Genomic DNA, 9,891 nt, shown 5'->3' with positions numbered 1-9,891 from the left:
AAAACAAAATAATTAAAAAAAAGAGGAAAAAAAAAAAAAAAAAAAAAAAAAGAGGCAGGGTTGGCACAGAAGCGAGGGGAAAAAATGCCTTGCTGGGAAAGCATCGCGTCAGTAAGATGGTGTTTTTTGTTAAGTCGCAGACCTAAGCACGCAGCTTTAGACCGCCGGCAGCGCGCTTTGTCCAAGTGCATCTAGCTCACGTGGGGCTGATTCCGCTAAGCAGACATGCCAGCCAGGGAACTGACTCCGGTTCCACCCCCGACATCCCCGACACACAGACACAGGCAGGCAGCGGTAGAGAGGGACTCACAGTTCCGAGTACAGGAAGTGCAGATTGCCCACATTATCAATGTAGTTGGCAGGGCTGAGCCACGGCAAGGCCAGCAGCAGAAGCGCCTTCATTTTCCGGGCAGCGTCCCTGCTTCCTTCCTGGCCACCTTCTCTCTGTCGGCTGCAGGGGCCCAGCCCAGCTCAGTTCCCTTAAACAAACCTGGCCATGGCCCCACAGGCAGCAGATCATAAGGCACCTGCTTCGGAGCCCTTAGATGGAGCCACGCTGATGAAACACGGGCTTGTAAGAGGATCGTGCCCTCTGCTTCTCGCACGGGGAGGTATGAGACCGGAGGGACCCGCCGTGGTTGGCAAGAGGGCTCAGGCGGAGAGCAGGCAGGCTGGTGCCCGGGAAAGGGACCTGCCCCTCCTGCAGGATGCCGACTGGCTCTTGGGAAGCAGCTGGTACGTTTACATCACCGGCCGGGAGCAGATGGGCTGGAAGCTGAACTGTGTTGGAAGGGGGCAGGAGCGTGGCACGTTCAGACCCCACAGTGTGGGTGCGCACAGCGGCAGAAGCTGTCCCACAGTCCGCTAGAGAAAGACACTGTAGGAAATTAGCGCTCTTGGAACACAGCCTGGGGATCTGAGCTCCCAGTGAGTTTTCAGACATTGACACAGAAGAGGGTTAAATATGAACCAAGTCCACGTCTCAGTGCATATTTAGAATATGCGTTTAGGATAGTTTACCTGTCCCTGTCCTGACTACACTGGCCGATGTAAGCCGAGGGACGGCTTCTCTACTGATTTGGACAAGTGGCCCTTTACAAGAATAGATGGTATTGTTCTCTTTGAGAATAATAAAGAGCCTCGATAGACAGACATAAGAGTTCTGACCACACGATGCACAGGTTCCTATTCTGTAGGAAAGAAGTCACTCCGTTCCTCCTCCTTCCCTGAGTGGCTGAATGAACCTCCGGCACTGTCGTAGGACCCTGGGTGTTTCATGTGAGCTCCGAAGCCTCAGCTACTGCATCTCTGAAATGGAGCTCTATTCATGTCTTACCTGCTGGGTCCAGCGGGGGCCGGACATCATTGCCTCCAGCTTTAAGATCTGTGATTCCAGCCTATGCTGTCTATCTTAATATTGGAACTTCTTTACCTGCCTAAGCCCTGTGATGCCCCAGAAACCCCCGGGACTCCCCTCCTTCTACCCCATCTTCAAAGAACTGGAAAATCCATTTGGGCCATGCAGCTCAAGGCCTAAATCCTAACAGAAATGGCTTAAAGGGATAGCTCTGCTAATGCAACCAAGCAATTATAGGAAACTAGACTTGACAGGAAGAAGACCAGGGAAAAGTCTATGGAATGAGACCAAGTGGGCAATGAGCTAGGTAGTAAGCAGGGTTTTGGCCTCAGAAAAGTGCATTTACCGGAGGCAGGACTAAAAGACTATAAACACAGTAGATCCATAGAATGTACAGGTTTAACTGTTACATTTAGGTCAGAGATAAGCAATCTTGATAAAGCAGGACCTGTATTAATTTATAGTTGGGTTGAGGCTCTAATTTGAATTCCATTCCCTGTAAGTCTGGTATGCAAGAGTGAGTCAGGGCTGGGGAAAAGGAAGTACCATGAAATAGCAGTAAAAAGGAAGTTAGGTTTGGTATTTAGTTCCTGGAGTCCAACAGATGACTTTGAACCCTAGCTCTGCCACATGCTAGCTGTGTGACACCAGGCATTCTGCTTAACCTCTCTGAACCGCTGTATTGTCCTCTGTAAAAGAAAGACAATAACAATAGTGCTTAACTCATAGTGTTGTTACGAAGGTGGAATGAGATAATGCTTATACAGAACAAAGGGTGAGTGTTATAGACATTGTTATTAATAACCACTAATAGCAGTAAATGAGCTTAGCTGGCAGCTCAGCGCCCACCTCCAAGAGGCTTTGTTCTTCTCGTCCTTTCTTTCTTTCTGCACCATTAGGGTCATGACAGTTACAGTCCTTTCCTGAATCCGGAGTGCCACAGAGTCCTGTGACATGCTTTACTGGAGTGCCTAGGGTCTGCTGTGTAGATCATTGCTCCTGAACAGCCTGGAAAATAATAAATGCTGTGGGTCTCACAGTGTGCTAGATTGTATTTCTGATAATCTTGGACATGTCAGATTGTCCCTCCAAGTCTCTTTGACAAAAGAAGGATGTTTGCCCTTTTACCTCCTTGCATTTCAAGAGAATAAATGGCATTAATGGAAAGAATGCAATTTTGTTGTCTATGTCACCACTGCAAAAACCGCTGGTTGCCTACCCAGTATCTCATCTTCTCTTCTTCCTTTTCACAGAACCTACATTTAGTTATGGCACAAATGCATTTTAGCCTGTCTCACAGATGGGTGGTTATACGACGCAAGACTGACTAATGAGGTTTAAGCAGAAATTACTGGGTGAGACATCCCAGAGACTTTAAAGGAAAAGTCTCAGTATGCATATTGCCAATTTGCCCTTCCTGCCTGGTTCTTCCTCGCTGGTTATTTCTGCCTGGAACTTGGATGTGATGCTGGCGTTTGAGCAGCCATTTTGGGACTAAGCGGTGACAAATTGAGGCTGAAAGCTAATCCGCAAAGCAGACAGAGCCTGGATTATTGATGGCATCATGATAACATCATACTAGTCATGGACTTCCTACCCCCATACTTTCTGTTATATAAGAAAAATAAAACTTTTTCAAAGTGAAACCGATAGAACTTCAATTTTCTAATACCTGCCATCAGATACAATCCTAATTTAACCCCCCTGGGGATAAGATCTCACCTTCAAAGGGCCATATTCTGTCACTACCTTGACGTAAGTAGCCCTAACCTTATTGCTTGTACCCTTTCCCTGGCTAAATTATCCTTAAATGTCATCTCAGATATCACCCATAAGCTTCTGTTTTCTTGTCTCCTTCCTCTTCACTAAACCAGGAACTCCTTGAAGGCAGAAGTCTACTGGTCTTGTTCTCTACTGTATCCTCACTATAGTGCCTAGAACACAATAGATGCTCAATAAATAAAATTCAATCTGGTTCAAGAGGCAACTTTTTGGACCAACCTATCTTAATCAGAGGCAAAGGAGCAAAACAAAACAAAAGGACCTCGGGACTTCAAATGTAGCAAGAGCCATGGTGGAGGTGAAATGTTTATACAGATAGATCACAGATATCCAGGGAACAAGGGAAATATGTAAAGAAGATTTCTGGGCATGAGTGCCCAGGAGAATGCTGTTTCTTTAGTAAAGAGCTTGGAGCATGATGGAAGAAACCCAATGGATCTCTCAGGGAGCAGTGCAGGACAACTGCCTCATTTCTTCCATGCCCGGAAGAGTGAAGAGAGCAGCGTTCAGCCAGGTAGAAGCCAGGCACAAGTTGGGTTCAGGATTAGAGTGTCACTTGAAGAATATATGTCAAAACAGTTATGGTGAAAAGGTCAAGCCTGGCTGACATGACCAACGAGACTCCTAACCTACCCATCTTTCCACAGGGTAAGACTCCCCTAGCCCTTCCCTCCACAGCACAATCTTCCCAGCACTACAGACAGTTATGTGCCTGTGCTCCATGGACTTAGTACAGGAAAGAGCATATGATAGGAGTAAAGGTCAAGAGAAGCTGCAGGGTAGGTCTTTGGAGAAGAAACTCCAGGACGATGGGTGCAAATTTAATTAACAACAACAACAACAAACCCAGGGAGCCTTCAGTCAGGTGTGTCTTTGGCCAATTATACACATTTTCATTCAGGGCTGTTTTCAAAACATTGGACAATGATCTCTTTGTTCCTGCTAGGAAGTACTTAGGAAGGGTCAGCTTTCTTATCTCCCGTTGTTATCATCTTCCATAAGAAAGAAGCTAAAGGCCGAAGACACTTATTCTATGAAAACATTCAATGAGTGTGCGTTTTTTGGCTTCTCTATTCTGAAAGGGTCAGTCCCTCAGAGGCAGAAGTCATGGTGCGTATAGATTTTTCTTTCATTCCAGCCTGGCCCTGCAGTAATCGTTGACAAATATTATGCTTGTAGATGATGGTATTACACAAGGAAGATGTAGTCTTGAGCCCAAGGCAACACCCACTGAGCATCAAGGAAGTAAAAGCTGTACTCCCACACACCCTTTCACTGATCCAGGTCAAGAGAGATGCACTGGACTGGCCTCTGCCAGTCCACGGTCAATGTCCTTGGTTAGGAAGGCCGTCTCTGGACTCCATATAAGCCTATCACCCTCATGGGAATTCTTTGCAGTAGACCCAGGCGATGGGAGGCCACAAGCATCTAAAAGGACAGAGGTCAAACTGAATTAGCCAGAAGATTCCAAACATTAGCTCACATGCTCAGGCTCACTCTTATGGAAGAACTCTCTCATCTAAAGCCAGGGACAGTTGTCCAAGGAGTTGCTGCTCAGGCAGTCATGTACATCCATGGTCAATCCTGTTTGACTTAAGTATTTACATTCAAATCTGGATCTGAAGTGGCCAGATAATAATGTTTACAAAGGACACGAATTCTGGAGAAAACAGACAGCGTCTGTTTAAAGACATGATGCTGCTTGACTGCGTTCCCAACTCAAGTCAACCGCTATTATTGGTGTGGTCCTCTGGACAGGTCATGAACAGAGACCTTGGCTGAGGGGAAAAGTATTTCTCTACGGCCTCTTCTTTTCTCGAGGGACGATGGCCATATTCTAAATGTGATTCATTTCTGAAGAGCTTTGTATTCAAGGAGCCAATTGAAATAAATGCCTATTTTAAAGGTAGAGAAACCTAAGTCTGGAGCTGCCTACAAAGCCAGGGACTGTTAACATACCGGGGCCTGCTGGAAGGGAATGTGTGCATCCACATCTGTCCAACGCCAAGCCTCAACCAAAATTATAGTTCAGTTCTTCGTACGAGCTAGGCTCTGAGCCTGCCTCGTTCATATTCATTACAATGCCACAGGCCAAACGATAGTTTTTGAAACTCATTGCGTTTGAAATCCTGAAACTGAGACGCAAAATTGACAAACAAGGCTATCTTCCAGTACAAATGTGTGACGACACTTTGGTACCCACAGCCACCAACCTGGGGGGTCTCCTATGGAAATATAAGGAAAACATTTGCTTCCGGGTCACCTCTTGGTTTTTCCCAATTAAAGGGACCCTAGGGGCACCTGGGTGGCTCAGTTGGTTAAGCGTCTGACTTCGGCTCTGGTCATGATCTGTGGTCCATGAGTTTGAGCCCCGAGTCGGGCTCTGTGCTAACAGCTCAGAGCCTGGAGCCTGGTTCAGATTCTGTATCTCCCTCTCTCTCTGCCCCTTTCCCGCTCACATTCTGTCTCTGNAGCGGAGGGACTCCAGAGTAGTAATGACTTAATCTTCACGTCCCTTCTGAGGAGAGGAAGAGATGGTCCACTAGCCGAGTTGCTGGCCCAACATCTAACAGGGCTCCAGAGTCAGGTCCTAGATTAGCTCCATGTTTCTAATCGTTGCCAATCAAATGCCCACAGGCGGGAGGGGCGGAAGTGTATATTAAGCATTTGATGACTAATATATACAACGTATTTTTGGAAATGTTGGTCTCAACCTACTTAGGAAGCCGATGTGTGGGGGAAGCTGGAGAGCGGGTGTTGAGGCCCTCACCTCCTCTACGTGGGAGTTTTCCCCTCCACAGGGAGCCGCAGATGGGTGCCTGTGAAAACCTCTGAGACCTCAGTGTGAAGAGGTGATTTCAATTAGTTTTGCGTTCTTTCCTCACTGTTGATTTTCAACTGTGCATATCATTATCAGCGGAGGGTTCGTCCAGACTTTTTCCTGGGCTTCCTTGAGGTGTGGGAGCCCCGCTGCCTGGGTGGGCGGGTGAAGGCTGTTCCCAGCCTGGGCAGCTGAGGTGTGCCTGGAGGCCCGTAGGACCCAACCGCCTCTTCCCAGCCCTTCCCCTGCCCCACTTCCGTTGCGAACTCACCCTCCCATCCATATGCCATCTCACCCCTAGTTTTAGGGATACTTGGCCCCAAATTAGCTCCTGATGAGGAGGTGAGGAGGAGCTGCCGCGTGGTCATGCTCATTCCAGAGACCACCTCCATTTCTTTCCTTCTCTCTCCACTCTCTTACCCCTCCCCTGCGGAGCCCCCGTGGGGTGCAGGACAAGGCCTGCCCCAAAGATGGCCGCCTCCCAATCCTCAGAACCCGGGAATATGTTACTTTACATGGCAACAGGGACTCTGTAGACCTGACTAACCTAAGGATCTTTAGATGAGGAAATGATTGTAGGTTATCCAACTGGGCCCAATGTAGTCACCAACTGTTCTTGGAAGAGGGAGGCAGGAAGGCCAGAGGCACAAAGGGAGATGTGATGATAGAAGTAGAGGAGCGAGAGACAGACAGAAAGAGAAGGAGACAAGGGGAGAGAGAGAGACAGAAAGAAAGAGGGAGAGAGGGTGGAAGAGAGAGACAGAAGGAGAGAGACAGGGAGACACAAAGAGATTGACAAGTAGAAAGAGAAAGAAAGAGACAAAAGGCAGAGACAGACAGGTAGGCAGAGAGACTGGAAGATTCTACGCTGCTGGCTTTGAAGGTAGGGAATGAGGCCACAGGCCAGGGAAGGCAGGCAGCCTTCAGGAGCGAGGCAAGGCAGGAAAGGGGATTCTCTCCTGGAACTGGACGGAACTGGTCCTCCGTGACTTGATGTCAGTCCAGTGCCCTCCTCACTGGACCTATGCCCTCAGAACCGTAAGATAACAGACACATCTGTGTGGCTTGAAGCCCCTGGCTTGGTGATCAATTGCTACAGCAGCAATAGAAAGCACATACGGCTCTCAAACACAAAAGTAGGGGTGCAAATGTTAGGAGCATAGGAATGTGATGTGTAAAGCGAGCTCTCCCAGGCCTTTTCTCCACTGCTGCTCATCTCCCTTAGGCAGGATGGCCCCAGCCGTGGCCCCTGGCTCTGCACCAGCCTCCGTCAGCATCTGCCTCACTTCTACCTACCCCAGACCCACCTCCCTCCAGACAGAGTCTCTGCTCCCTGAGTCAAAATTCCAACGAAGGTCATGAATAGACTCCCTCCTCTGGCCACACCTCCTCCTGGGCAATGAGAAGAAGGGCACCCCAGCTCCTCTGCCAACCACAGAGGCAACAACAATGGATGGCAGCAACAGAGACAACCCGCAAACCCGAGTGAGAGGTCTTTCATGTGCCATGTTGGGAAGAAAAGTGAGTTCACTGACATAATTAGTATGGAAACTGAGTGCTAAGCATCGCACCCAGGCCACTGTCCTGGATGCCATCTTCTATGTTAAAGAATCTGCCCGTCCTACAAAAACACTCGGATCTACAGCCTAAAGTATGTGACCCTTAGAAAACACACCGGCACCTACCTCTTGCTCTTGTCATGACAGGGACCAAGACAAACACCAGCTTCCAAATTTCCTTGTACAAAAGAATTGTGGTATTATTGCTCACCCTCCCGCCCCCGCCTTCAGCGTTCTGAGTACCTCATTGTGGAACAAGACCAAGGACTGCCCTGAGGCAGGAATCCGTACAGGAATACCCAGGAATGCAACAAGGTAATTAGACAAAATAAGAGGCAGACAAGCGGGGTGGACAATGCTCGCCACCAGCAGAGGCGGTCACACTGTCACTCTGCCACCAGTGTGTACCTTGGCTGAAAATTTAGTAGATAAGTCACTGGAAGACAAAAGTTTTCTACATTTCTCCTTTTATTCTTATTTTTTAAATGTCCATTCATTTTTGAGAGAGAGGCAGAGCATGAGCAGGGAAGGGGCAGAGAGAGAGGGAAGCACAGAATCTGAAGCAGGCTCCAGGCTCTGAGCTGTCAGCACAGAGCCCAACATGGGCTCAAACTCCTGAACCGTGAGATCATGACCTGAGCCAGAGTTGGACACGTAACTGACTGAGCCACCAAGGCGCCCCTCTACATATCTCCTTTTAAAACTCAGTTGATAATACCTCACATCTCCTCAAAGAACAGTGGGCTTTGCCAATTCCCATGCAGAAAAAATGTTAATAATCATGGGTCAAACTGGGACACATTATTTTTCTGATGTGAAGAGATATGCAGCGCCCATCAGGAAATCTTCTGGGGGCCATGAGCCTCAGAGAAAGCTGCTCATCAGATCTTTCCAGTACCTTTGACATTTCAGAGCACGCGCGCATGAAAGAAGCCAGTCCACAAAAGGACAAATAGTCTACGTATTCCTCTTCTCTTAGGTTCCTAGAGCAGTGAGATTCATAGAGACAGAAAGTAGCATGGTGGTCATCAGGGGCAGGACAGGAGGGAATGGTGAGATTTGGTTTAATACGTATGGTTTCAATTCTGGAAGATGAAAAAAGTTCTGGTAATGGATTGTGCTGATGGCCGCACAACAGTGTGAATGCACTTAACACCACTGAGCCGTACTCTTAAAACAGGTTAAAATAATGGCAAATTTTATGTTATGGATNTACTCTGCACCCCCCCCACCCCCACCCGCCACCCCTGCACACCACAACTCCATCACGGGCTGCTTTCTCACACTGAACCACAGTAATAAACACCTAAAAGGTTTGCTTTGAGCGAATGCTTGCATTGGCTGCAAAAAAAGAAGACAGAAAAGGCAGCTCGTGGAGCACCTGGTTCTGGGGATAGTACTGCCCTTGGGAGGCAGGCGAGGCCAGCTGTCCCCAGGAAGGTGGGCTGCTCAGAGCCAGCCAGCCCGCAGGCCCTACCTTGTCTGAAAGTGCTGCTCGAGGTCACAGCGCTGCAGGACCTCGGTGCAGTGCTCCGGGAACGGGCAGGTCACCATCAGCTTGTTGAGAAGCTTGTTGACCAGGATGCTGGACTTCTTGCAATGCTGCAGCACCACAGGCTTACGATCCACAGGGCAGAAGTCCTTCTCCACCAGGAAGTTGGTGAGGCAGAGCGTGCAGTAGGTGTGTCCACAGGGGGTGTCCAGAGGGTCCAGCAAAGCCTGCAGGCAGATGTGGCACACGAGGTCATCATCCACATCTTCCGTGTAGGTGTAGAAGTGGTTTTCCTCGGGGCAGTGGGCTTGGCCGCAAACCACACACAGGGGTTCGGGGCTGGGATCGGGGGCACAGGCAGGGTCCGGCTGGCTCATGGTCAACTGGGGAGATGGAATGGCAGGAAACCAACCCAGGACGACAGCGTTTCCTCAGGAGACAATCAAGATCTTCCAGGAGCCATGCACAGACCTAAAAGAGAACAAGACAGCACGTGTTCGTTTTCATGAGACTGAAGACGATGCAACGGGTGTGACACCCTGCTGCCCGTGGATGGGGGACTGAGCTGGGATTCAGAAGGCCAGGGCTGACTGCCCACTCTGGTGACTGACGTGACCTTGGGCAAGTGACTTGGTCTCCTTATGCCACAGTTTACCATCCATCCTGTTGGGAATAACGTTTGCCTTGAACATCCTCATGCTGGGGTGGTAAAATCCATCGGGGGCTGTCTGGGAAATTCCCAGAAATATACATTGTTAGTAAAATTAAATTAGACCAGTGATTTATAAATTGCTCTGTTGGATGGGGACAAGAAGAAAAACAGTGAGCGCTCTGATGGCTCTCTTTTATCTTTCCTCTCAACGTTCTCTCAAACTCAGAA

At 48.7% G+C, this 9,891-nt stretch overlaps 1 protein-coding gene across 2 annotated transcripts in view; it reads right to left on the bottom strand.

Annotated features, from left to right (window-relative positions):
• The window catches only part of LNX1 (ligand of numb-protein X 1), a 121,607-nt gene that overhangs the window by 94,492 nt on the left and 17,224 nt on the right, over positions 1-9,891 (bottom strand). The window contains exon 2 of one of the 2 annotated variants that reach the window (XM_077757776.1): positions 8,997-9,482. In XM_077757776.1, the coding sequence (XP_077613902.1) occupies positions 8,997-9,388 (392 nt within the window). In that variant the 5' untranslated portion in view covers positions 9,389-9,482. Of the gene's footprint in view, positions 1-310; positions 625-8,996; positions 9,483-9,891 lie in introns of those variants that run through there. The other variant, XM_077757777.1, reaches the window with a different exon arrangement.

Source organism: Crocuta crocuta, unplaced genomic scaffold (genome assembly GCF_008692635.1).
Source record: "Crocuta crocuta isolate KB4526 unplaced genomic scaffold, BGI_CrCroc_1.0 scaffold282, whole genome shotgun sequence".
In the NCBI taxonomy this organism is placed as follows: Eukaryota; Metazoa; Chordata; class Mammalia; order Carnivora; family Hyaenidae; genus Crocuta; species Crocuta crocuta.
Note: the sequence above shows the minus strand (reverse complement) of the source record. Positions and strands in the feature narration are given on the sequence as shown.